Here is a 26,649-nt window from a genome sequence, read left to right as displayed (position 1 = left end):
GATGAGGGATGCTCGGGTCTAATTGTAGGTGTAGTAACTGTTTAATAATAAGATTTTATGTACAAAGAGTTTCAATAACAGAGCAGCTTTATGCTAACTAATAACAACTCAACCAACAGTTGCGTGTAATGCATTACCCTTTTTCAACTAGATGGTGGTTGTTCCGTTAAAATACCTGCTATTTCATCGTGGTAATCGTCCATTTTGGTATCCATTCCCATCATTCTTCCTTCTACTTTCTCTAGTTTGTCACCAAGTTTACGTAGATCCTCTTTGATCATTGTATTACACGTGTCTTGTTCATGTTGTCCTGTGTCTTCTTCACCGTCTTCTGCGTTTCTTTTCTCGTCTCTTACGTCCATTTCATGGTGTTCTATGTTCTCCTCATCACCTTCCAGCTTCACGTCTACCAAAGCCGAGAAGGGTCATGATGTGGTTCACTGCATGTGCATGACCCTTCTCGGCTATAGGTCTGCTGTGTTTGCCTATGCACTCTGTTACTAATAATAGAAATGAATTTTGTCTGTTGTGCTCTACTATGCAGCTTGTTACTACACTACTATGCAGTCTGTTACTAAGAATAGACATTCAGATCTGCTGTGCATGCTTGCCTATACGCTTTGTGAATACTAAATACAGCCAGTTAATTAGTAATGAAACCTGTGACCAAACGTCACAACTACATCAGTATCACGTGGCTATTGAAACATCTTATCTGTAATTTTGGTCGAGTTGTGTTGTTTTATTTAGTGTCTGGTGTTTGAGGAAAAAATAACTGGTACACAGTGTAATAGCATATATTACTGATTGAGGCCTTTTCATTAAAATTGGTGCGTGCCAGCTTAGCTGGAACGTGTGTGGCTTCCAGTCCAGCTGCACATTTGCAGTCATATCTACGACTGCATACACAAACACATGTTCTGCCCAACCTGGCATGCACAAATTTTACCAAGCCTCAGTATATGCCATATGCTAATAGCGTAGCTATATACTATATACTACCAGTTATTTCTGTTTCCCTAATGCTGGGCACAACAGGCAGTAAACCAAGATAACAAAGAAAGACCAAAGTACTGATGACGTGTTTCAATAACCATGTGAGGTAGTTGTGACGGGTTTCATTATTAATTAATTAATTGACTTACTGTATTTAGTAATGGAGTTCATAGGCAAGCACAGCAGATCCATTCTTAGCAACAGACTGCATAGTTGAGTACAGCAAACAACGTTCATTATTATTATTAGTAGTAACAGAGTGCATTTTAGACAAGTACAACAGAACCAGACCTAACTGAGAAGGGTACATCGTGCACAGTGAAACACAGCACAACCCTTCTCTGCTTCCATACAAGTCTCTTTTACTTGCATCACGTTTAATTTATATGTTCTTCTTACCATGTTGACCTGTTGAAGGTCGGGAGAACAATAGTTTGTGACAACCAACAACAGCAACTATTAGTGCGCATAGGGTAACCAAACACCCAATTGCAATGAGTATTTCCCAAGTCAAATTGTGAGGTGGCTTGTGACCTACGCAGTTTGATTGCAACTTGATCTTAACTCGAACAGGAAAAATGCTTTGATCTTTCTTACTTGGACCTTCTGTTGTGTTGTCTGCTGGTAGAGATGATGAGTTGCCTGGTGAAATACCTACACTTGGTGACTTTGTTGTGGTATCAATATCCGGATTAGGAGTAGTCCTGAAAGTATCTCCTGTCGAATCAAATTTCTGGCTCACTTTAATCTCTAGATCGAGACAAGAGAGTGAGCAACCAGTTTAGTCAGTGGTTAATATTAGATCACAGATTTTAATTAATTTATCCAGGTTATGAACTCTAGCCTGTGACGTCAAATCCATGCACTCAGTCTGCATGCATGCATGCTAATGAAGCTGCGTTGGCAGCTTGTCGTTTACCTTTAGGGATGACAGTGAGATATACAGATTTTGTTGCATCCATGTGTGTATAGAAATTTGTTGCAACAACTGAGTACTCTCCGTTATCACTTTCGTTCACTCCAGTGATCAGCAAGTTTCCACTACTGACAACATCGTAGTGTAGCCCTTCCCCCATTGTCAAACCTTGTCCATCCAGGTAGAATTTGTAGCTATGGGCGTTTGTAATATTAAAGGGGATTGTGTGGTTGCTACCCACAGTAGCAGTTTGATTTCCAAGTGCTACTATATATGGAATATCAACTGCTGGTGGTGCTGTGACTTTGATGATGATAATGAAGGGGACGGATTTGCTGCCAGTAGAGACGTCTTCACAAACATAGCTAGCTGCATCTGTGGGGTCAATATTTCTTATTGTCAACCGATTGTTTCGAACAGAGCAAGTAGACTTGGCCTTGGGAGAGCACAACAACGGCTTTCCATTCTTTGTCCACTTGGGTGTTCCGCTGCTAGTGCATTCCAGTATAACCATTTGCTCGCTATTACTAAATATCTCTAGCCTCTGCACATTGGCTGAGATTCCGTCAGGAACAATAACACGCACAGTAACATCTGCAAGGTAACACATAATATCTGTACACGAATGAATTATTAGTTTTTAATTAATTAACCCCATAGTACAGTTTTGCAAACATATAAAATTTAAAATTTTGACTCATACTAGCTGAAGAGTTGCTGAAGCGCTAAGTTTTCTCTATACGCAATTGTTTCAATAGAGATCGAGTTCGGTAGGGTTTGTTCGCATTTTGAGCAGTGTACTGTTGCCGCAAACGTAATTTGTTACCCGTGACCCGGATATCCGGGCTAAGGGTACGTAGTCGTCTGGCGACGACCGACCGTGCGTACGCACACGTTATATACGACCATATTTTTCGACTAGCGCAGATGCAAATGAAGCTATTAATTCCGACCAATAGACGAGAGCTAGACGTGCGACCAATAACGTGATGTCATCATAAGGGTCCACCTCTCTTTGTTTAGTAGCTGTTAACGAGAATTCAGCCGTCAGGTTGTCCATCCTGTACATGGTATTTAGTCCTTTGCTCTTGATATTAAAGGAGTTAGCACCTAAAAACATGCAACGCTGAATCTACATTTCTAGCGTGTGTAGAGTAACTCAGTCATACTAATTAGTGGTACCGTATGGACACACCTACTTTGTGACTAGTATATAGTGTACGGGCACAATAGAATCGTGGCCTTTTGGGTTTCAACTGTTGCAAGTCGTATACTCGTTACATTTTGGTGTCAGAAGTGAGTTCATGGCTCAGCAAGGTGCCGATCAGCCAGTTGTACAGCAACCTCAGGTTCAAGCCTATCGTCAGCCGTGCCTACCAGAACCTTTTGCTGATGGCGACATATCTACCTGGTTGCGTCGCTTTGATCTCTGCTGTTCTGCTAACCGCTGGGACGCCCACGACAAGGTCGTACGGTTGCCTACTCTGCTGCAAGGACGAGCCTTTGCAGTGTTTGAACGGCTGACCCAACAGCAAACGGATACGTACGACCACCTCATTGCCGCTCTGAAAACAGCATTTGAACCGCGTACAGAAGAACGTCGTCGCCTTGCAACGCGGCAGCTCAATAGTCGCACTCTGCAGACGGGTGAGGACCTTGATGTGTTTGTACGTGATCTAGAACGTTTGCTAGACAGAGCACAGCCTGGGTTATCCGCAGAGTTGCGTCGGCAGCAGTTGATTGACCGGTTCATTGCCGGGTTACCGGAGGTCATCAGTGATCAGCTATACGTCTTAGCACCAGTGGGCCTTAACGAAACGGTGAGCAAAGCTAGAGAGCTGTGTCTCTTGCAGCGTCGCAAAGAGGACAGGCAAGGTAAAGGACAAGGGAGAATAGCTGCCACAACAGGAGCACAGTCTGCTGATCAGGAATCATTAGCACAAACAATGGTGCGTTCTTTAGAAGCGTTGACCTCGCGTCTGGAACGACTGGAAGACCGCATTCAAGGTGGAGCTACTGGGAAGCAACAGTCCCGATCTCGAAAGAGTAGTGGAGGATGCTTCAGATGTGGTAGTACAGGCCATTGGAAACGAGATTGTCCAGTGCCGGCTGGGAAACCTACCCACAAGGAAGCATGGAAGAAGACCAACAGTAACCCCAATAGCCTGACCAAAGAACCGCAGAAAAGTAATACTGTGGGTATTCTGACTGGTGGAGAAGCTGATCAATCATGCTCTCTCACAGTACAGGCGATTGTGGCAGGACAGATGACGCAGTGTCTGGTAGACACTGGTGCATCTGCATCTCTGGTGCCCAGCAGGCTTTATCTGGGAAACCACGATTCATCTAGGAGTGGTGAGAATAGCCACAATTCACTGAAAGGAGTGGATGGAAATGATATCCATGTCTGTGGCAAGATGGATTTGCAAGTGGAAATTGGTCAGTGGAAGACTCATCATACATTTTTGGTAGCCAACATAGCTACAGGACCCATTCTTGGTGTAGACTTTCTTTTGAAGCACAACATTACTGTTGACTTGAGGCGAAGAAGGCTGACACTACCAGGAGGTGCAATTGGAAGGTTGACCACACCAGGAGTACAAAGCAATCATTGTTTTCTGATTCTCAACCACAGCATGCAGATTCCCACAATGACGAGACAGCTGGGAGAAGCTCACATAGTGGATGAGTATGGTAACAAGGTATGTCAAGAGGGAGTGGCAATGTTAGAGCCAGACAATATACTGTCATTAGCAAGACAGGTGTCATGATTGCCCACTCACTAATCAGTTTGGATCAGGATGTGGTGCCAGTGCAATTGATGGCACCTGGTGGACCAGTGCAGCTGTCACAAGGAACTACATTAGGGCAACTGACCAGCATAGACCACAACGTCCCCATTGTAGGCGTGATTCAAGAACCAGATGCAGGAATTGACACTAGCCAAGATACAGTCCCTAGAAGTGATGTCATACCTACTAATGCATCAGTTAGTGAAAAGAACAATGAGTTAGTGCAGCAATTTGAACTAAACAAGCTGCCACTGAAGGAAAGCGAACGAAAACAATTGGAGGCACTGATCATCACGCATGCTAATCTGTTTGCATTCCAAGCAGGCGAAGTAGGCAGAACGGATCGTGTCCAACACAGAATCAAGACTGGGGACAGTCCCCCAATTAGACAGCACCCCAGACGACTTCCACACAGCTTGAGAGGCGTGGTCAAACACCAAGTTCAAGAGATGCTGGAGAGGGACATTATTCGTCCATCAGCAAGTCCTTGGTCAAGTCCGATTGTTCTTGTAAAGAGAAGGGATGGCCGATTTAGATTCTGTGTAGACTACCGGAAGTTGAACGCTGTCACGACTAAAGATTCATACCCATTGCCTAGGATAGATGAGGCACTGGACAGCCTTTCAGGAGCCAAGTACTTTTCTACGTTGGACTTAGCTTCTGGGTACTGGCAAGTAGAGGTGGCACCCGAGGATAGACCAAAGACGGCATTCACATCAATGCATGGGCTGTATGAATTTAATGTCATGCCTTTCGGTCTTACCAATGCGCCCAGTACTTTTCAGCGACTCATGGAAGCGGTGCTAGCTGGTTTATCATGGGAAGAATGTCTAATCTACTTGGATGACATCATAGTGTTTTCATCATCGTTCAAGGAACACATGTTGAGGCTAGAAAGGGTATTTGGGAGATTGAATGCAGCAGGTTTGAAGCTACAACCTGCTAAGTGTCACTTTGCGAGGAATTCCGTGAAGTACCTGGGACACATAGTATCTGCGAGGGGTATTCAACCAGATCCGGTAAAGCTTCAGGCAGTCAAGAATTTTCCAAGACCAACAGAAGTTAAAGAGCTGAAGGGATTCCTTGGCTTAGCGGGTTATTACCGGAGGTTCGTACCAGGGTTTTCGCAGATTGCTGCCCCACTTTTTCAACTGCAGGAGAAAGGCACAGACTTCGTCTGGACTGAAGCCAGTGAAAGAGCTTTCACTGTCCTAAAAGAGAGACTGACGGAACCACCAGTCCTAGCTTTTCCACAGTTTGATAAACCGTTCCACCTAGCCACCGATGCTAGTGAGACAGGATTGGGGGCAGTGCTATCTCAAGTGATCGAGGGGAAAGAGAGAGTAGTGTCCTATGCTAGCAGGGCTTTGCGTAAAGCAGAACACAACTATTCAACAGTAGAGAAGGAAGCACTCGCAATTGTGTGGGCAGTTACAGCATTTCGTCCTTACTTGTACGGTCACAAGTTTACAGTAGCAACGGATCACTGTCCATTATCATGGCTGAAGTCAGTCAAGGAACCAACGGGACGACTGGCACGATGGATCTTGATGTTAGGGGAGTATGACATGGACGTTGTCTACCGGAGGGGCAAGGACAATACTAATGCAGATAGCTTATCGAGACGTCGACACCATGACACAGACAAAGAAGACCAGGAAATGCTATCCACTCTCCACAACGAGACATCTGAATCATGTGCAGCAGTTGGATTCCTTCCCCAATGGTCAGCTGCTGACTTGCAGCACATGCAGAAAAGTGACACTGAAATAAAGGAAGTGCTTGAGCAGATGCCAGCAGGACGACCACAGTTTGCGGGAAAGTGGAAAAGTAATTCAAAGCTTAAACAGTTTGGTCGAGTGTGGCATCAGTTGAAAGTAACAGACGATGGACTACTGTACAGAATTCGGGACAGGAGAATGGCTACAGGAAGACAAACGCAAGAATTAGTAGTTGTTCCAACATCTTTAGTATCAGAGATCTTAACTCAATTGCATGACCAGAGTGGACACCTTGGATTGGAAAAGACTTTGGGAAGACTGGAGGATAGATTTTGGTGGCCAGGATACACTCAAGATATCAAAGACTGGATCAAGTGTTGTATACAGTGTAGTCAGAGGAAAAGACCACCACGTCACCCAAGAGCAGCACTACACAACATTACAGTTGGAGGTCCAATGGAAATGATCGCTATTGACTTTCTAGGTCCATTACCTCAGACAGAAAAGGGAAACAAGCATTTGCTTGTCATGGCTGATTATTACACCAAGTGGGTGGAAGCCTTTGCACTACCCAACCAGAAGGCATCAACAGTGGCACGAGTACTTGTTGATGAGGTCTTTTGCAGACTTGGAACACCAGCTATCCTCCATAGTGACCAGGGGAGAAATTTCGAGAGCAAGATACTGCAGGAGGTTTGCCAGATACTTGAGATAAAGAAAGTTAGAACTACTCCGTATCATCCCCAGAGTGATGGGTTAGTCGAGAGGGCAAATCGAACTCTGCTAGACCTGCTTGCTAAGCATGTCTCCCACAATCAGCGAGACTGGGATGTATGTCTACCTGTACTTCTGTTTCACTACAGAACATCAAAGCAATCAACGACACAAATGAGTCCATTTGAATTGATGTTAGGAAGAAGTGCACGCCTTCCTGTCGACGTTCAGACTGGAGCACCTCTTCCTGAACCAGAAGCAACAACGGAGTTCGGACAACGATTGAAGGAGGACAGAGCTCTGACCAAGGAATTCGTAGAGACGCACATCGTGTCAGCACAACGTCGTCAGAAGGAGAACTACGACCAGAAGACATCTCCACATCATCATTACACGGCAGGTGATCTAGTTTGGTTGTTTACTCCAGTTGTAAATATAGGAATGTCCAGCAAACTAGCCAAACCTTGGAAGGGTCCGTTCCGCGTATTGGCAGTGTACGACAATGGCACCATGGACGTCATTCCTGCGGAAGGTAGAAGACGACGACGGAGGCGAGTACACTATAACCGAGTGAAGCCATGTTACAGACATCCGGTACACGACAGCTGTCAGGAAGATCGAGAACAACAAGTGATGAAACCAACTGAAGAGAACGAGCAACAAGCAGAGGAGGCCAGTCCGAATATTCTACCGGCAGCAGTTCAGTACTTTGAGGAGGTAGTCACGGAAGGCCAAGTCCCGGATGTACTAGACCAACCATTGGTCGTGGACTTACCGATTCGAAGACCTGCTAGAGAACATAATCGACCAAGATGGCTACAGGACTACGTAGTTAGTGACACGAAGTAGTGATTTTTGCAGTTGTGTCATTGTAACGTGAGGTCACGTTAGAATCGTAGGAGGGAGGAATGTAGAGTAACTCAGTCATACTAATTAGTGGTACCGTATGGACACACCTACTTTGTGACTAGTATATAGTGTACGGGCACAATAGAATCGTGGCCTTTTGGGTTTCAACTGTTGCAAGTCGTATACTCGTTACACGTGCATATTTTCCAACCAACAACCAGCCGTCCTACGTATGATCGAGCGCGTTACTGCACCACGTACGGCGAAGATGGCCTAGCGTTGAGGCTATACCTGACTTAGAACATTTGGCTTGTTCCACAGTGTTTCTGCGTACATAGTGGTTCTTCTGTAGTCTGACAGCTGGATTTTCGGTGTGCGCGGCTAGTCACTATCTAGTGTCGTCTTCAACAGAAATTTGGCGCTCCACGGGAATTCGAACGTGCATTGTCCACAGCGCGTCTGTTTGTCGGACGAAGCGACTGACTTGTAAGTACGCAAGTCGGCTGGCCTGCATTGGAAACCTTAGCTGATACCAGTGGGTTGGACTAAAAACCTCAAACATTATAACGTGACGAAATATATAGATGATCATCAGTCTAAACACGCGAACAGGCTGGAAAAGGTAATGGCGCAGTGAACATTAGATTCGCATCAACAGTAGGCAGGCATGAAAACATTCCAATGGGCGACGAGGTCAGCTGCAGATGGTGTGATTGTATCTACAGAACGATAGATATACATGCACTTCAAGCGATCGAGAAATATTGACGCAGTAAGTGAACGTATTTCACGTTCTCGCGATCTTGCACTAGGGAGACATTCTTCTAGCTAGAGATGTCATATGAGTATACTCAATTTAAATAGTTATGTGCGGATATATTGGGGGCTACCTGCTATGTCAACATTCCACCGATGACTTGCATACTCCATCCCGTTACACCTAGGGTTCGTTCGATTGGAAGAAGGAGACTGGAGGCTGTGGCATGGTCATCCGGACATTGTCGTTGGAGAGACTCCAGTCGTTGCTGTTGCGGAATGGGTTGGAAGACAGGCGTGCTCTTCCAACCAGTAGAGCTGGAAGATGGGCGTGCTCTTCCCACCAGCATTAGAGTTGGTAGGGTTGGCTTTACCGACTAGAGCGGCAGAACTGTAGAAGTTGGAAGAGGGCATGCACACGGAGCCTCTTCTGGAAGAGCCCAATCAAACGCACCCCTATAGAGAGCATGTCTAGCCCTTCTAGAGAGGTCGTGCGGGTTTTGACCGTTTGTAACTTCTACTACTCACGTGCGGACTCTTCCTACAGCTTACCTTTTACTTCTGTACACGTGATGAGCCTGAATACAGTTGTGAGAGCGAAGACCATGAGACCGAAGACCATGAGACCATGGTGGAAATGAGACATTCCTGCTAGTTACGAAATGACGCTCTCTCTCTCTCTCTCTGCGTAGCTTTAGTCGAATGACTTTTTCGATCGACAAACAAGCAGCATGCGAGCAGGCACAATGCCGTAATGATAACGACCTGGTTAATATCTTGTCAATAGGTGTGTCACACTTGTGTGGGGAAGTGTGTCACACAAAGCCGTAAAAGCGCTGAAGTATGTTTGTAGTTGGCGTGCCTTTCGCGCCAATTACGTCATTGTTTATGGAGCAATATGTTCTGAGCTGGCAAATTAGACGTTAATTTTTGCAAAGGCTGAAACTTAAACTGCATGAAGATGAAAATTGTGGTGGGGGCGATTCGCGCGATTTTGTGCGATATAGATCTAGTGGAGTTGGATTTTTTCTGTGGACTTGTTATGGCACAAATTAATTCCGTACTAACAGTGATGTGCCCTGAAATCACCGCCTTTATGTTGTTGTACATGCAAAATTATGTATGTTGACTTGTACATGCAAAATTTCTTTCTACAGCAATCACGTGCCACTCATGTTGTGCTTTGCAACGTAGACGAGTGTTTCTTACCGTGCCAAGGCTGGACTTTTGCCTTCATCTCCCTGCGCGTTGACACTCAAAGCCATGCATATCTTCAAGCGTTAGTGCAGGATGACCCAAGCTTGCATATGCAACAGGGTGCTTCCCAAATTATACGCAGCCTACACTCCAGAATTGTCAACCCTGTAATATAACTTATTAATTAAGTCTACAGTAATGGCGCGCATGCGCATAATCTCGACGGTGCTGGTTTGGCAAGGAAACGGGGATTTTAACTTAATTGTTTACAGTATTGCTTCATAGATCGAGTTCATACAATGAGTGTATATTACAATAACAGTAACTATAAAATTGTTATTTACTATAAAATTGTTATTTACGTACAAACTAGCACTGAACGTTACAAACGAAGCAACTTAGTTACTACTAGAACATATTAGGCTATGGAACCCATTGTCTATAGCAAATTCATCTGCAGCCTAGGGTGATACAATTCAGCTATCTGCCAGCTAGCTAGGAGACACGTCTCAGCTCATCAGAAGGGCAGCTAGGATATCGATCCAGCAGGGAACAAAATGGCTCTAATTGATTCATCTCCGATTAATATATGTAGTGTAGTGATGCTGCTCTACTGACTACACATTCGTCACCTTTCCCTCCTGCTCTTCCAAAACATAGAAAACGTCATCACTGCTAATGACGTCAGGGCCAACGGGTGGGTTACAGTAGGGTACCGGTGAGTCGATATGGATACCAGAGTCGTTTCTGGTACCCGTATAACTATGCCCGTTGCCCAGTTGTTCCACCATATGTAACGTAGTGCCTGCCCGTTGATCCAGATCACTCAACTCGCTAAAGATGGAAGCTCAAAGTGGCAGTGTATCATTGACGGTCAACAGTATGGGACTTTACCTGTTAGAAGTCGATACTTTGCTGATGGACACTCGGCCACTGCCATCAGCTGCGGTACCGTTCATGTAATGAACAATCGACTGCTTTGATAACGAGCGTCGACAGCCGGTTTGACGACGACAACGACGGTAAACCCTAGAAATCATGATTTCTAGTAGGAATCCGCAGACAACCGAGCCAATAATGATAATGGCTAGAAAATATGGCGAACACGATGCGTCACTTCCTGATGCAGCGACGACCACAGTGCCGGCGGCTCTCTCGTTTTCACTACAGTTTAGAGCCAAACTGTCTTCTTCAGATAGGCTGCATAGAGACCCGTCTACCACTCGAGTCTCACATCCGGGAATGAACTGCAAGTTGCTTCTCAATACGCGAAGACTCTCTCCACCGGTTTGTATGTAGTGATCCAAGCTGTCTACAGTGTGATTTGCATGTACAGACGTTAGGGTTCCATGATAGTAAATGACACCCCCCACACGCGCGTACTCCTCCGCGGTCACGTCGCTCCTCAGAACGGTACACGAGCACATCAGGCTGAGAAGCGAGGCCAGAGCTCTAGTGACGATATCCCTACTGACCTACACACGATGATATCAGACAGTGTACTAGATGTAGTTGGCATGCACAAAGAGCAAAAATGTTTTACTTTGAATGAGTTGGAGCACAGTTTCTCCACACTCTTCAATATTACTTGAAAACTCACAGTAACAGCAACTCTAGATCTACTAGTGGTTCCAGTGATCCTCCGAGTCTCTACAATCGAATCACAGATTAATTTATCTCACACAATTGTTGTCCATATGGTGCATCTTGCCTGTCGTCGGACGCTCTGATATCGACGGACGAGCGGTCGGAGGAAGAAAAACGCCACCACATTTGCTGTCGCTGGGAGCACTCAGACCCTCGTTGTTGACCGACTGGATAGAAAAACACAGTCGTGTGTGATTGGTTCCTCTCCTTACATCAAAGAGATGCGACACGATGTTGCTGTGTAGCCAGTATTCGTCCTCCTCGCACGCAGACCGTCTACACGCCTTTTCATCCCAATAGGTGATGCGGTACGCAAGCATCTGCAAGTTGCCCGTATACACTGGTGGAGTCCACGACAACATGATTTTCCTGAAGGAGAAATCTCTCGAAAGGACAACATCTACTTTCAAGTCTGAGGGAGGGTCAGGTTTGTCTTTCAAGATAGATGACAGTTAGTATTCGAAACTGAAGGTAGCAAAGACAAACAATATTTTACCTGTTGATGTAATATGGATGACACCTTTGACGTGGTTAAATGTTCCACCCGGAAAGTCCTGTCTGAAGCGACATGTAATGTTGTAGCTGTCGTAGCGCGCTATGGAGGTGATGGTGAGACTCGCAGTGGCCGTCCCTTTGTCGTACCACGTCGTCACTCTGCCGGAAGGCTGAATGGGCTTCGAATCATTGAGCCAAACGACAGATTGAGGAAGCGGTATAACGTTGCTTTTACAGCGTATATCATGCGCATGACCGACCAGAGTGGCGCCGTTCGATCTGCTTACACTAACTTGATCAGCTGGATCTAATAAAGCAAGACACAATTAATGATGCGCGCGCGTGTGTCTGTCTGTCTGTCTGTCTGTCTGTCTGTCTGTCTGTCTGTCTGTCTGTCTGTCTGTCTGTCTGTCCAACTACTATCAATGTTCATGAACTAAACTAAATTCAAAACAAAACTTGAAGGAACTAATAACTCTAAAAACTCTAGAAACTCTAAAAGCAGCTAAATTACGTGCAAAGCCCTAGCTCAGTGTCAGCTAGTGGCTAAAGAACTGAGTGGCATAAAGGTCACATCTGTTGACTCCAGTCAATGAAGATGACTTCTTAGAGATGACGTTTGCATTGCACTTTTGGAGTTGGACCGAGTCTGTCTGTCTGTCTGTCTGTCTGTCTGTCTGTCTGTGTCTGTCTGTCTGTCTGTCTGTGTCTGTCTGTCTGTCTGTCTGTCTGTCTGTCTGTCTGTCTGTGTCCGTCTGTCTGTGTCTGTCTGTCTGTCTGTCTGTCTGTGTCCGTCTGTCTGTGTCTGTCTGTCTGTCTGTGTCTGTCTGTCTGTCTGTCTGTCTGTGTCTGTGTCTGTCTGTCTGTGTCTGTGTCTGTGTCTGTCTGTCTGTCTGTCTGTCTGTCTGTCTGTCTGTCTGTCTGTCTGTCTGTCTGTCTGTCTGTCTCTGTCTGTGTCTGTCTGTCTGTGTCTGTCTGTCTGTCTGTCTGTCTGTCTGTCTGTCTTGTCCGTCTGTCTGTCTTGTCTGTCTCTCTGTCCTTACTTACCTAGCACTACCAATTCTACTTGTCTGTAGGTCGTCTCGATCGAGACGAATTCGCACAGGAAAGATCCGTTGTCGGTCATGTTGACGTTTGTGATGTGCAAGAGCGATCCGTTCCCAGGCGAGTAGAAACGTTCCGGCTCAACAATGTCCACGGCATAGTCGTTCTTGAACCAGAAGATGTAGTCGTAGTATCTCCCGTCGCAACGCAAAGTCGCGTTTCCTCCGGCGACCGCCACCACAACAGGCTGCGGATACGTCTGAATTGGATCTAGACACACAACAGTCAACATCAATCTTGTTATTTATTTTCTAAAGTTTTTGTCAGTCTGAAAGACCATCAGGGTGTCCCACCGGATGGCACTCTCAGACTTCTGCATGCTCACTCACTGTTCACGACTAGGTATTCTGTTGCTTGGCCGTCGTTTGTCACACAAGTGTATGTAGCCGAGTCTGTGACTCGAAGATCATGGATGACGAGCCGGTTGTAATACGGGCGAGGCAGAGACGTTATTCTGGTGCTCGGCTGTATAGGACGACCGTCCTTTAACCATTTGGTAACCATCGCTTGCTTGTCGGTTCCATTCACGAAACACTCAAACATAGCGTGTTGTCCTTTCATTAGAGCATTAGATAAGAATCTTACATATACAGAACCTGGAGAGGGATAATGACATCAATATATCATCTGATGCAAGAGTTCCCACGAGTTATGTTCCCCCACCACTAAACACTTATGTACTATACTGCATCCAACCAACTGCATGCGTGATGCATGTCCACGGACCACTTGGAAGTCAAGAGTCTGGAGCTGTCACATCATGATGCAGCTAGCTCTAGAGTGCATTGCTGCATGAGTGTAAAGACATGCAGTGTGTTGGACGTACTGCACGATTAGCTTACCTTGCACAGAAGGCAAAATCACAGACAAGGTGATATACGTGACCAGCAACAACAGACACCAGCTGTTGACAAATGTAGTGTTCATTCTAACGTTCCCCGTCAATGAGACTCGACCGCTTTCCTTGGATTCCAGATCTGCGAGAAACGAGCAAACTATTGAACTTCAATATATAAGACGAGCTTTCTTTCACACAGCGACGAAAAATTAGTTGAATTCTATCAACCGCAAGACTTACAAGAAGCGTACTGAACAGGTCAGCTGTGACGCGGGACATATATTTGTTAGTTCAGCTGACGCATGCTGGTTTCTTTGTTTAGACTGTCCATTACCCACACGTGTGCACGTGACTGCCGTAGGCGATGATAGTAAAAGATGGCATCATATTATGGCGTTAGATGACTATTGAGTGTACTGGAACCCTAACCTAACATTAGTAGTCATAGCTGTAAGAGTCATGCATGCAGTGTGTGAGGTCTGGTTTAGTAATCATGTTGTAGCAGCAGAGAGGGGAAAAACCGTTTTTGACACCGTGCTCTGGACATAAACTGTTACTAGAGATACCTCTCTCTTTCTGTTTCTTGTTTCTAGACAGTGCGGGTGGGCATGAGAGCGAGCCTAGTGTGGTAAATATTTACTAGAAAGTTTTAAGTTTCCACAGACATTAGCTTTGTTATTATAATTATATAATCTCTGAGACAGTTAAGAGATATCGTTGATTTTAATTAATTAGTTAATGCACGGTAATGTTTTGCTAGAAGACAGACAGCGTTGCATATACTGCGATCACATTAATTATTATAAGCCACCGCAGAAGCAGCAGCTGCCTAGACGTAGGAACTGTAGAGGCCAGGACTCTAGACGCGAGTCAGTCTTTTTACTGCCCCTGACTCGCTTGAGTCTTCACAGGGGCCATAGCCACGTGTATAATCTTCTTGCCACAGCTTCCATGCAATTCAATAATTTCTAAAGCATAGGGGGCCGGTCATTACTAAGTAAGTGTCCTGAGGGGCTGCCAAATTTGCTGAGAGTCATAACTTTGAAATTCAGTGATTTGCAGGGGTCACTAGGCATTCGGGTCACCTTCTGTTGGGGTATTATAATTTTTCAGGGATGTTTATTTGTATATTATAGAATTGTATGCAAGAACAGTATATTTTTGTTAGCGGGTTGAATACAAAGGACCAACTCTATGAATCATACCCAGGCCACACTTGAGCCCTGAAACAGACTACTTTTTATTGTACATACCTTTACTGCAACTTACAAGCACATATATAGGGGGGTCATCTAAATTAATTAAGCTAACCGACAGACAGTGGGGTCAGAAGATTTTAGCAGGCATATTTTGCAGGGGTCACATATCAAACTAGAGTATGCGGACATGGGCAAATTTTGCCAGCCTCCCCAGACAACTAATTAATAATGACCGGCCCCTAATCATTTGCACAAGATCAGACCTCAAAAAATTTCTACGCCTACGACTGTTCGGTGCATGATCACGAGTCTATAGTTGCAATGATTATAATTTCAGGACACACTCAATCTTTTCGTAGCCCTGCCCTAGACGCAGTGCGGATTTCAGTCTCGGATGCTGTAGTGCTGATTGACAGTGCATTCAGTACTGCAACCCACCTGACGAGGCGACCCTTTTTTGTTTGCTAACTAGGCCTATTATTTGTGGCATTTAATCTGAAAACAATGGTTTAATTTGTCTTACAGATTCAGTAAATCTGGAAACTAATTAAAAACGAAAGTATCCGGGAATATTAGTGCTTGTCGAGCATGCGTACCAATTCAGTCAAACAACGTCTGTAGACCGTACCGAGCTTCAACTTGAGGTATGGAACTCCAGCAAGCGAGGAGAAACTATTTTGGCAGTGAAAAGAAGAGTGGGAGTGTCATTTTTCGGTGTGAGCGAATGTTAGAGAGGTGTGTAGCAAGTTGTGCTAATAAACTCTGTATTGCTAGACAATAATGCGTTTTTTCAACTCTAGCAGTATGCTCGAACTATGACTACGATTTGCTTGCGAGTTATCGGACATTTCAATATGACAAAAGGTTGAGCAACACACAAATGCAATTAATTAATTAATTAAACGATAAAATTAATTATTTATTAGCAATTTTGTCTATATACAATAACTATAATTATCAGTCAACTAGATACAGTAGGAGCTCGTTTGCTCCGCGTATACAAATTTGCAGTTTGCAACAAATGTTGTTGCAGTTGTAGGGTTCGTTTACTAACAACTTCAGTAACAATAGTGCGTCTGAGTGGATCCAAGTAGTCACGTGCAGCGGCACGTACCGTTGTCTTGTGTTTCCAAAAAACAAGTGAATTTTGCATCAGACTTAGAATGATTCTCTACACTGATCAGCGTCTTGGTCAGACAACTGATCGTTTACTGCGTGATCTTTCTTGTTGGAATTAGCAAATTCTGATTGGCTCCGTTTTTTAAAGCCATCTTTGTCTCCAACTGCTTGATTGTAGTGTCGACATGGGGCAGCAAATGCCACTATAGAGATGACAATAGCAAAGAGGAGAAGACATCCCAGAACAGATATAATAATGATGCTAGGCAGTGACAGCCAAGGTGTACTATCTTCAGTGGCTGCTGCAGCTGTTGCGTCTTCTCTAAGTTTATCCTCTGTGCTCTGACAACGCAGAACTGGGTTGTCTGCTGTGGAGATCGTACACTCTCCTTGACTTGGTATGGTTGGGCAGGTGTGAAGGAAAAGTAGATAATTGTCATATAGAGGCATCATTGCCTTACCAGTTTGAATGCTCTGTGATAGGTTCTCAATTAGATGCCTTGGTGTGGACGATAAGATGGTTCCGTGGTAGTAGACGATACCGCTCAACTGAACGTATGAAATGACATTCAGATCTTGAGGTGAAATATTGCACGAACATAACCAACTGAAGTGAGATGCTAAGGCTTTGGTAACGAGCTCTTGACCAACCTAGAGGGTGTACAAGACAGAGAAATGCGCGACATGCATTACTGTCTAAAACGGTAGCATATACTTTAATGGTTCCAGAGCACAGGTCAACGTTCCTAAGCAGTGCTTGAAATTCTGCTCTCGTTTTAGGTACATGGGTATATGTATTTGAGATATCTAGTGTACACATTGCATGTGCATGAATACCAACCGGTTGCCACAAACGGTTGTCAGATAGGAATTACCGTGTGCCGGTGGCTGTAACGTGTATGGAGGAGGAGAAGAAACAGAGCGTCTGACTCCAACGCATGTAGCCTCGCTGGCAACGCTCAAACCGTTGTTGTTGACCGACTGTACGCTCACGCATACCCTCGCGCGGCTGCTGTATCCCTGCGGCTCAAACTCATGAGACAGAACGGAATCGTCGAGCCAGTATTCACCTATAGAACAAGCAGTCACGGAAGCTCCCCGACAGTCGTTGTCATTCCAGTACGAGACACGGTACGCGAGCATTCGCAAGTGGCCGGTAAATCTCGGAGCAGCCCAGGACAAGTGGAATCTAATCGGACGCGAGACGTACAGATCCAGTGTGACGTTGGTTGGCGCGTCCGGCTTCCCTAAAGATTTTCAAAAAGAAATGAAAGTGAAAGCAAACCGTTTTTAATGCGATAACAAGGATGTTTACCGGTTGGAGTGATAAGATTTGTAGCAGCTACGTAGTTGAGTTTTTGTGCATTGAGCGTTTGCTTGAAGCGGCACGTGATGCTCGACAGATCGAAACGAGTTACCCGATGTAGAGCCAACGTTGCGGTCCCGGTCTCTCCATCGTATTGCATCGATACTCTGTTTGTCTGACTAATGTGTACGGAATTGTTAAACCAGGAAACCGATTCCGGTCGAGGTATCCCGTTGCTCTGGCACTGTATCTCGTAACGGTGACCGATTTCTGCGACCTCGTTCGAGTTTCGTACGGTGACGTGATCCGCTGGGACTTCACAACAACAAACAGGTTCATCTCACAACACCCGACAACTGACCTATCCATTTCCGCTTACCTATGACTAATAGTTGTACAAAGGCTCGTTTCATTTTCAAGAGGTAAAAATCACACGTAAACGTTCCATTGTCTGATAGACTCACGTTAGTAATATGGAGTATCGACCCGTTTCCTGGAGACGAGAACCGTTCGGATTCAGTGCTTGTGACATAGTCATTGTTCTTAGCCCACATAATGTATCGATAGCATTCCCCGTCACATTGCAGACTAATGTTGCTCCCAAGGAGAGCTTTCGTTATGGGTTGCTTGTACGGCTTGATGGGACCTGCATGTAACAACAAACCAGTCCATTGTTTTTCTATTACGTCATTTACACCTCTAACTGTACGCTCACAGGCAACGAAGAGTTTTCCCGACGCATTGCGTATTTCTCCTCCGTCTTGAGCCACACACGTGTATACTCCGGAGTGCTTTGGAAGACTCGTGCCTATTTGCAGGTAGTTGTAGTATGGGGAGCGAGCAGATGTAATACGGGTATCTCTGGGAAGGGGCGCTCCGTTGAAAAGCCACTTGAGAACTCTTACATTTTTGTGAGTTCCGCTTTGGAGGCACTCGAAACTAGCAAACTGTTCTTGCTCAACTTCAGGGAAAGGAACTTTCATGTAAACATCACCTGACAAGAGAACACGAAAGTCAGAAAATAGTCGCACTAGAATGGCTTGCAGCGAGTCCTCGTTTGAGGAATCGCAGTATTTCAACGATTTGCGAGCACTCGAAGCTAAAACGAGCTTCAGATATCGTTCAACAGCAACGCCAGCTACGATAGTACCAATGGCGGGAATTCCCCCTTCTAGACCGATTTCGCAATCCCATTCAACGTGACACATTCAATCACGACAAACAACAATTCATTGCATGATCATTACTTGATACAAGTTGCATTGTGGCCGAAACAACGGCATATAGAAAGTAGAGCGCCATGACGGAAGAAAGACGACAGACGTTTTTGTAAAGCAAATATCCTTGATCGATTAGTGCGAGCTCGTCTAAAGCCTTATGAGCGGACACTAGATCTTTGACCGCGTTAAAACCGATCAAACAAAGGAGAGGAAAGTCGAGAGGAACCAGCAGCACGATTGTCGGTGTGTATTAACAAAGGAAAAGCTGTTGGCTGAAAAGTGTCAATCTACTTACTAGCTCTGCACCACCACTGGTTGCCTTTGATGGAACAATCAGGCTCTAGGATCTGAACTTTCACGGAAGACACAATGAACGCGAGATCGCGATACCTGATAGTTACGAAACGACGAGGAGTGTTGGTCTCTGTGACCGATATGTGGCTGGCGATGACTTCAATCCTGGAAAAGGGTAAATCTTTCTACATCTGCCGAGTGCTCCCACTGTATTCACCTGATGGAAAGTGGAACGTCGCTAGTTGGCACGAGATATTGACAGCTGCACACTTCTCAACGAGGTGCTAGATAACGCCAATGGAGAGATGCGCGCGTCTCTGGTGTTTACAGTTGCTTTACGGTGACTACCCTGTAACCTAATAACCGACGGATGTACGTGTCCGTCTGTAGAGCAGAACTGATGGAATCTGAGGCTTAAGTTTAAATCTTGCTCAGAATGCCACCAATTCAACTCCAACTAGCACTTTGAAGACGAGTGCTTTACACTGTAGAAGCCTGCCTTTATCACGCCTTGTATGGTTTTTTTGTAATGGCCAGTATAGAATTCATGCACTGCGTGGAAAGCTGGTAAAACTCAATGAATTTTACTTTGTGCTTGCGTGCTTGTGTTCGTTCGGTTACGCGCGCATTCTTTCCCTAAATTGATGGCACTGTACTGTGATCTATAGTATGTCACGTTAGGATAATTGAAATACAAACTTAACATTATATAGTATTCAAATATAAAAGTAATGTTTTGGGGGTTTGATATTGTCTAACTAAACGATAATTCAAGTGTGTCTGTTTGCTTGTTGCTACCTACTTACACCAGATGATGACAGTCTCTTACCACATTATTGCTAACGTGTGCGCGTCAAAGAAACGCCCCTAGTGAGAAGCTAATCTGGCACTACAGTAGTGCACACGCTGGTGTGTACGCCAAGCCACACTTTGTAACAAGACAGGAAACGAAAGGGCTGGGCGGGGTTCGCACGTTTTACAGATACCAAGCAGTTTGAAGTTAGTAAAAAGATAGATGTGCTTGCGTGCGTGCGTATATGTGGGTCTGTGATGTGTGCTTGAATAGTTTGCTCACTTCTAATGTGCCATATCAGTGTGACCGGTATGATTCTGGTGCTGATCAACTGTAATACGTTACAGAAGAATCAGGAGAGGCTATAGACATTGCGTGCATTGTCACTGTTGTTATATTAACATTGCTGGTGCATTGATTTCATAGTCGTCTGACAAGTACTTAGATAACATGTGGTATAACAGTCCTATAACCAATCACATTGTTGCCATTTTGCACATGTAAAGTGTTTTCAAACTGCTCACGACCCAGCCATGGTTATACAGGGTATGCACACACAGTGTTTCTTACTCTTCTTGATTGTTGCCAATTGATGATGCAGAAGCAGAGGGCAACGGTGCTGCAGGATCGATGATTCTCGAAATATCATCCATCATATCTACTGCCTCATTTACTTGGCTTTGCGAGTTGTTCTTTCCATTTCTGACAATATGATTTGTATCAATCACAATATGATTTGTATCAATCACTGTTTTTTCTACCACATTTACTCGTCTGTGGCAGTAAACAGTAGCTATTATCATTGTTACAATGATCATTAGTATTCCACTTGGCAGTGAGAATATCACAATGGTGACAATCCTGTTGTCACGTTGTTGACCACCTGCTTGCTGTAGATCAAAGGGAACAGAAGAGTCACTTGAAAAGATGATAGACTCGGTGATATCAATAGAACTTTCTTGAGAGTCTCGATTAGTGGTAGTTGTTGTTACACCGGTAAGCTTTATCGTCTCAGATGGTTCAGGGTTGTGGTTTGATTGAGCAGACTTTGACTCTATTGTTTCAGTAGTAATTGAAATTAGTTAATGATGCAGTCAAACCTGTCTGAGAGCCCACCATTCTAACAATAACACGTGTCCTAGCGAGGCATGCACACTGGGACATTTCCAACGGATTTCATGGACAGTGGTGCTGTTGTGCCCGGCTAATAAGTCTCTCAAATAGCTGATAAATTTTTGGGGTTAAGTTAACTGCTGTCTACGTAACACTGCCACCATTTATAACTAATATTTTTATCAGGCATGTTTCCACGTTGCCCATGCAAAAAACCCTTCCTTGGGCGTTGCTATCATGAAAAACAGTCTCGACTCTCGTTATTCAAAGGTAAGAGTGGAAAGGCCGAACAGTGTGTTGAGATGTCAACTTATAATACGTTGTTGCATAGTATGTATATGCTCGATCGGCGAGTCGTCTAGTCCTGGGCATTGAAGCACTAAAAATTACGTCCCGGACTAGTAGGAAACCTCTTTCTAAAAACTCTGGCTACGCCACTGTGATACTCTTAAAACGGCTTTGCATGCAATAAAACGCTCAGCAGCTCACAAAGTTTGAGTTTCTGTGAACTGCACTAAGTCCGCAGCTATACCGCTACTCGTTGATCACAATCGATCTAGGGTCAACTATATTTCCTGTACAAAGTCATTTTTGTAATGAACTGGGAACGTTGGTCTCAACGTGATTGATTGTAGCACATGATGACAGCCCAGCCAGTGACAGCAGCACATGACTTATCACACCTAGTGACTATGCCTCCTAGTGGTACACCATCACTCCAACTGTCGCATGCTGCAGGTGACCGACTTACTAGTTTGTAGTGGCCATTATAGACAGGTTCGACTGCGGTACGAATTCAATGTGTTTGACTGCTAGTTCTTACTTTCGTAGACTCTGAGGTATTTAGATGCTTGTCTTGTTTGGCCCGTGTGGCTGTTCAGTGCTTTCACCGTATACTTTCCTTCGTCTGCCTTGCTCACGTTCATTACGTGAAGATTTCCATCCATCCTGTTTTCGTAAGTGTTTCCGACGCTTGTTTGAATGACATGGTGCGGATCGTCTCTCCAAAATATGAAAACATCCGCGTACTTGGTGATGAAAACGATGCTTACATTTGACCCAACGACCGCCGTTTGATTCCATGGAGCTAGGATGGCCGGCCCACTTTGAACTGTCGGATCTGTACGTGACAAAATGTGAGAAAATCGTTACCTTCTTTGCGTTTGATGTCATACCTGTTACCGTTATGGCTAGAAATGGGGAGGATCTGCCATTCGTGTGACATTTTATGTTTCCCGCGTCGTTAGGCATCAAATCGTTTATGCGCAGATGCTTACCGAATTCCAAAATGGCGCAATGAGAATCAGCATGTGGTGGACAATCGGACTCGTCGATAGGTCGCTCATTTATTGACCACGTGACCTTTTCTGACATGCTTTCCCACGGTGTGCGACACCAGAATAAAACCGATTCGTTGGCGAAAAATGCGACTTCGTTGCTTGTAGCCGGTTGGCTCCTAGGACGTCTACATTGAACCGAAAGTTGATCTGAAAAACAGCGTTCTAATGTAATGCGCGCGCTAACAGACCGGTCGGGGAAAGGATGCATGACGTGGACTGAGAACAGATTAGTCGCTGTAAATATTGACGAGCAGCTCTACAACAAGTGTGTTGTTGTCTACTTGTTACTAAACTAAGGAGACAGTCAGACTGTAGAAGATTGATGCACGCTCATGCACCACCGTGGGTGCAACGGGTCTTGCCCATGGCGACTATATATGCTTGATCATTGATAGCGGGAGCTCGCAATGAGCAAACATGCAACTCTAGGTGACTAGTTGAACTTGTGTGACATGACTGACCTGTGATAGTGCTATTGTACGAATTGGTGGTTGATGTTGATATCCCGATCAAACCTAGACTGACAAGAATGATGACTAGCCAACATTCATTGCTTTGTGGCAACAGCTGATACTGAAACATCGACGCAGAGAATCGGATGGCAAGAGTCGGTCAACGACGCACTCGCGCTCTATACCTGTTCCACGCCTCAGGTGACCCGCATGCATGCAAGCCCGTATACTAAATTCCAGCGACACACAAGCATACGTCTGTGGCTAATGATATACAGGCATATGTTCACAACTAAAATTGTACACTGCATGAACCGCGGTCTCTCGGACTGCACAGTCTCCCATTCCGGGCATCTGCTAATCAAAGCAACCAAGTGCATGGTTGCTGTGTTGATCTATACACTAAAGTCATGCGTAGGGACTGCATAATCAAGTCAGTCTTTTCTCAGGTCAATTATCATGTCCTGAGTTTGCTGATGCTCTGCTGTGTTTTGCTTGTCGCTCTGTCCCTGCTGCTGTATTAGCCTAGATAGTAAATGTCCTAGATATAATTTCCAGCCCTCGTTTTGTCGATTCTTCGTTCTGTACAGGCAAATTACTAATAGCAGGATACACACCACAAAAATCACAAGTATAGGTATCACCCAATATAGGAAAGTATTGGAATTGGCAACGTGTCCAAAATCCTTGCCAGTGGTGGAAGTAATTGCTTCATCCAATAAGTCAAACTTGTTATTTAATATCACAGTACCGTCGGCTTGTTTTGTTGCTGTATGTCCGGTGGTGTGGTTTGGTGACAGTACATACTGGTGAGGAAGCAAAGTTGAAGGAGTTTCTATACGATGAGATGAAGCATATTTTGGAATAATCGATGTAGGCTTTGTGTTGTTACGTTGTCTGGATATCCCCATGGAGTAAACCGTGAAGTCTAGGGATGCTTCTGCTGTTTGTTGAGTCTCCAAATTTTTCACCCTCAGAGCGTACTTCCCAGCATCATCCTGTGAGACATTGTCTATATGAAGCTGCCCATCCATGGTATTTTGAAATCTCCTTGCAGGTCCCATTTTAATCAGCTGGTCATCTTTGTAGAAAGCGTAAATATCTACATTCTTTGAGACAACAAACACAATCGACGCATTGGATTGTTGTTGGGCTGTTTGATTCCACGGAGGCAATATCACAGTTTTGTTCGTCCAATCTACAAAGATTCACAATTCAGAAATACTTATGATAACCGTTTCAATAAATGTTGTGACATCTAATAGAAAGTTCTGACCATTCACTTCAACGGAAAGCGGTCCTGAGGATTTCTTGGTATGACACCTGTACCTTGCAGAGTCTGTAGAGTTAGCATTCTTGAGCAGAAGCTTGCCTCCCTTGATTGTGCAATGAGAAGTTGTAACTGGAGGGCAATCGGTCACATTAAGATGGTATCCGTCTTTTGACCAAGTTACATCTTTAATATCTTCTCCAGATATTGCCCTGCACATTAGCAGCACATCTTCTCCGGACAGGAAAGGGACTGTACTGCTTCCTGCTGGTAGACTATCCAGACGCCCACAATAGACTTCAATGTCTATTAATAAACTACTTAACGCTTATCCAATACAAGCTACATTGGTGCAGTGGCTTAAATTTTAATACGAGGTGCATGCAGATGAGTCTCTCCTAAGACATTAGCTAGCGCAGCTGCAGTGAATTGTCAAACAGGAAATACATTGGCGACGTTCTCACCTGGGGGTCCCTGGGTGTTTTCCGCTGATCCAATCCCAAATACAAGGCAAGCAATAACACCAAAGTAACTGCCTACTTTTAGTTGTCGGGAGTAACGAGCCATCAGAGCACAGACACAATTGTTGCTTGCCTTCCCGTATGTCGGAAACGAGTCAGATGGTTCTAGGAAATGAGGTCAGTCACCGGAAGTATGACATAGACGTACAACCGACAACGAGATGTGTAGTTAGAAAAGATTTATACATATTGGTAAGAAGATTCTAGTTAGCTAGCTCTTACAATACTCAAACTTTGTTTGCGGCTGATTCTCGTATCTTTGATATTTCAAACTAGAGTCTCATCTTGAGTTGACAAATCGTTAGACCGGCCATTTTCTGTTGCTTCATTTAGTGTGCTAAAAGACAGATGGCTATCAGTTATTAATATCAGTAATAATTAATTTAAGACTACTAGTTTGATTGAGTAGTAGTTACTCACCTTGATAGCGCAGGCACAGTGCTAGCTCGTCTTGTCTCTTCTGCAACTGCAGCCGCGCTGACTGCGGTCGGGTTGTTTCTACCCGACGCAACAAATGACGTAGCAGAATGTAGAAAATTGCGTTCACTTGTCGACCGATTTGTGCATCTGAGGTAGAGACAACAGACAGAAAGAAAGACGACCAACGTGAGCATAGACGCCGCTGTCCCGGTAGCCACAACAAACGAGACGGAGAAGTGCTCTTGACCGGCAGACTTAGTACTGTCGTCTGCTTCATCCGTTTCATCCATTGTACATTGTAGTTGACATGGTTCGTCTATTCTAGTGACCGAACAGCGATTTAACAATTGAAACGAAACGCCGGACACGTTTAGTTCTTTCCCCCCTGTTTCAACGTCTTGCGTTAGTTTTGATATGACGTTTTTAAATCGAAAATGCAAAACAGTCCCTCCATGATAGACGAATGCTCCCATTGTAATGTGCAAGACTGCAGTCAAGTCGTCGGGCAGAACAGTACAAGAACATATCGAGGTGAAATAGACTGCCAAAGCGTTGTCGACAGCCGTCGAAGTGATCTAAAAGCGAATTAACGTTGTTTGTGCAAATGTGAGGAAATTTGGGTCACTGGTAGCGTACGTTTGTGCCTGTAAGGCAGCGTCCTGACACGGTTTTTAATACGACTCGAAAAACTGCTCGTTGAGCCTTATCACTTGTTGCTACAAAATGAAATAGAAATGCGTGGATACGAACACAGTGACATGCACAGTCATGCATAGATACCTGTTGCAGAAAGATGACGAGTAGGGCTCGTCTCTGAGGGTGAGGGTACTGAGGAGTTACTAATGTCGACGCATTTCTTGTCGCTTGGCTCGCTCAATCCAAGTTTATTCAGAGATTGAACCGAGAAGCAGACATGTGCGCGGTCACGGTATCCTCGCAAGTCAAACTCTTGAAAGAAGACGGAACGACCGAGAAAACTATTCTTCCCGCACGACGCAGACGCGGTCGTCACGGAGCAAGTTCTTTCGTCCCAATGTAGCACGCGGTAAGCCAACACATCTAGATTACCTGTGTAATGGGGGCTTGACCAAGAGAAATGTACTTTCAGTTTAGCAGACGAATCAAAGACGAGTATGGTTAGTGAAACATTGACTGGAGGATCCGGTTTTCCTAGAGTGAAATAAACATGGAAATCGAAAGTGCATGGTCAACCTCTAACAGGATGGAAAGAGGAAAACGCACCTATCGGTCTAATACTTATCGATGCATTAGGAGATATGAAGTCTTGCCGTAGGAGTTCTTGTTTGAAGCGACATTGCATTGTGAACGAATCGTATCGCGTCAACGCGTGAATGGAGAGAGTTGCAATGCCGGTAGTGGAGTCATACTTTGCGATTAGTCGAGAATTGTTCTCGCGTCGAATTGATAGCGAATTATTGAACCATTCGACGGATTGCGGCGGTGGTATTCCGTTGCTTTGGCATCTTACTTCATACGAATCGCCGAGTTGCGGACTAGAAACGGACGCACTTACTGTCACGTGATCGGCAGGATCTGAAATATCTAGTTAAAGTCAA

At 44.8% G+C, this 26,649-nt stretch overlaps 5 protein-coding genes across 10 annotated transcripts; all 5 read right to left on the bottom strand.

Annotated features, from left to right (window-relative positions):
• Window positions 1-5: 5 nt before the first annotated feature.
• Window positions 6-9,428, bottom strand: LOC134177229 (uncharacterized). Of its 2 annotated transcripts, none has more exons than XM_062644002.1 (4): window positions 9,297-9,428; window positions 1,594-1,746; window positions 1,396-1,530; window positions 6-406 (listed from the first exon to the last, which is right to left on the bottom strand). In XM_062644002.1, the coding sequence occupies exons 1-4, from the start codon at window positions 9,388-9,390 to the stop codon at window positions 144-146; spliced, it is 645 nt and encodes a 214-aa protein (XP_062499986.1). In that variant the 5' UTR covers window positions 9,391-9,428; the 3' UTR covers window positions 6-143. The 2 variants fall into 2 exon arrangements, with proteins under 2 accessions (XP_062499986.1, XP_062499985.1); XM_062644001.1 differs by lacking the exon at window positions 9,297-9,428 and adding an exon at window positions 1,916-2,176.
• Window positions 9,429-10,220: 792 nt separating this feature from the next.
• LOC134176894 (uncharacterized) lies at window positions 10,221-14,248 on the bottom strand. The gene is made up of 8 exons (XM_062643568.1): window positions 14,030-14,248; window positions 13,517-13,783; window positions 13,131-13,397; window positions 12,085-12,390; window positions 11,653-12,021; window positions 11,485-11,591; window positions 10,836-11,416; window positions 10,221-10,775 (listed from the first exon to the last, which is right to left on the bottom strand). The coding sequence occupies exons 1-8, from the start codon at window positions 14,112-14,114 to the stop codon at window positions 10,559-10,561; spliced, it is 2,199 nt and encodes a 732-aa protein (XP_062499552.1). The 5' UTR covers window positions 14,115-14,248; the 3' UTR covers window positions 10,221-10,558.
• A 1,818-nt stretch (window positions 14,249-16,066) lies between these two features.
• Window positions 16,067-19,467, bottom strand: LOC134177085 (hemicentin-1-like). 3 transcript variants are annotated; one of them, XM_062643795.1, is made up of 7 exons: window positions 19,381-19,467; window positions 18,365-18,643; window positions 18,029-18,295; window positions 17,659-17,964; window positions 17,219-17,590; window positions 17,059-17,150; window positions 16,067-16,994 (listed from the first exon to the last, which is right to left on the bottom strand). In XM_062643795.1, exons 2-7 carry the CDS (start codon window positions 18,630-18,632, stop codon window positions 16,383-16,385), a joined length of 1,917 nt encoding a protein of 638 aa, XP_062499779.1. In that variant the 5' UTR covers window positions 18,633-18,643; window positions 19,381-19,467; the 3' UTR covers window positions 16,067-16,382. The 3 variants fall into 3 exon arrangements, with proteins under 3 accessions (XP_062499779.1, XP_062499778.1, XP_062499777.1); XM_062643794.1 differs by lacking the exon at window positions 19,381-19,467 and adding an exon at window positions 18,897-19,104; XM_062643793.1 differs by lacking the exon at window positions 19,381-19,467 and having other exon boundaries at window positions 18,365-19,004.
• Window positions 19,468-20,338: 871 nt separating this feature from the next.
• Window positions 20,339-23,063, bottom strand: LOC134177204 (neuroglian-like). Its single transcript, XM_062643961.1, has 4 exons — window positions 22,871-23,063; window positions 22,245-22,556; window positions 21,893-22,189; window positions 20,339-21,010 (listed from the first exon to the last, which is right to left on the bottom strand). Exons 1-4 carry the CDS (start codon window positions 22,989-22,991, stop codon window positions 20,523-20,525), a joined length of 1,218 nt encoding a protein of 405 aa, XP_062499945.1. The 5' UTR covers window positions 22,992-23,063; the 3' UTR covers window positions 20,339-20,522.
• A 63-nt stretch (window positions 23,064-23,126) lies between these two features.
• On the bottom strand, window positions 23,127-26,107 carry LOC134177385 (roundabout homolog 1-like). Of its 3 annotated transcripts, XM_062644160.1 has the most exons (7): window positions 25,853-26,107; window positions 25,709-25,788; window positions 25,073-25,647; window positions 24,596-24,989; window positions 24,138-24,437; window positions 23,506-24,059; window positions 23,127-23,443 (listed from the first exon to the last, which is right to left on the bottom strand). In XM_062644160.1, exons 4-7 carry the CDS (start codon window positions 24,696-24,698, stop codon window positions 23,387-23,389), a joined length of 1,014 nt encoding a protein of 337 aa, XP_062500144.1. In that variant the 5' UTR covers window positions 24,699-24,989; window positions 25,073-25,647; window positions 25,709-25,788; window positions 25,853-26,107; the 3' UTR covers window positions 23,127-23,386. The 3 variants fall into 3 exon arrangements, with proteins under 3 accessions (XP_062500144.1, XP_062500142.1, XP_062500143.1); XM_062644158.1 differs by having other exon boundaries at window positions 23,127-24,059; window positions 25,853-26,101; XM_062644159.1 differs by having other exon boundaries at window positions 23,127-24,059; window positions 25,073-25,788; window positions 25,853-26,101.
• Window positions 26,108-26,649: the final 542 nt, after the last annotated feature.

The sequence above is a fragment of the Corticium candelabrum genome, chromosome 3 (genome assembly GCF_963422355.1).
Source record: "Corticium candelabrum chromosome 3, ooCorCand1.1, whole genome shotgun sequence".
NCBI lineage: Eukaryota > Metazoa > Porifera > Homoscleromorpha > Homosclerophorida > Plakinidae > Corticium > Corticium candelabrum.
Note: the sequence above shows the minus strand (reverse complement) of the source record. Positions and strands in the feature narration are given on the sequence as shown.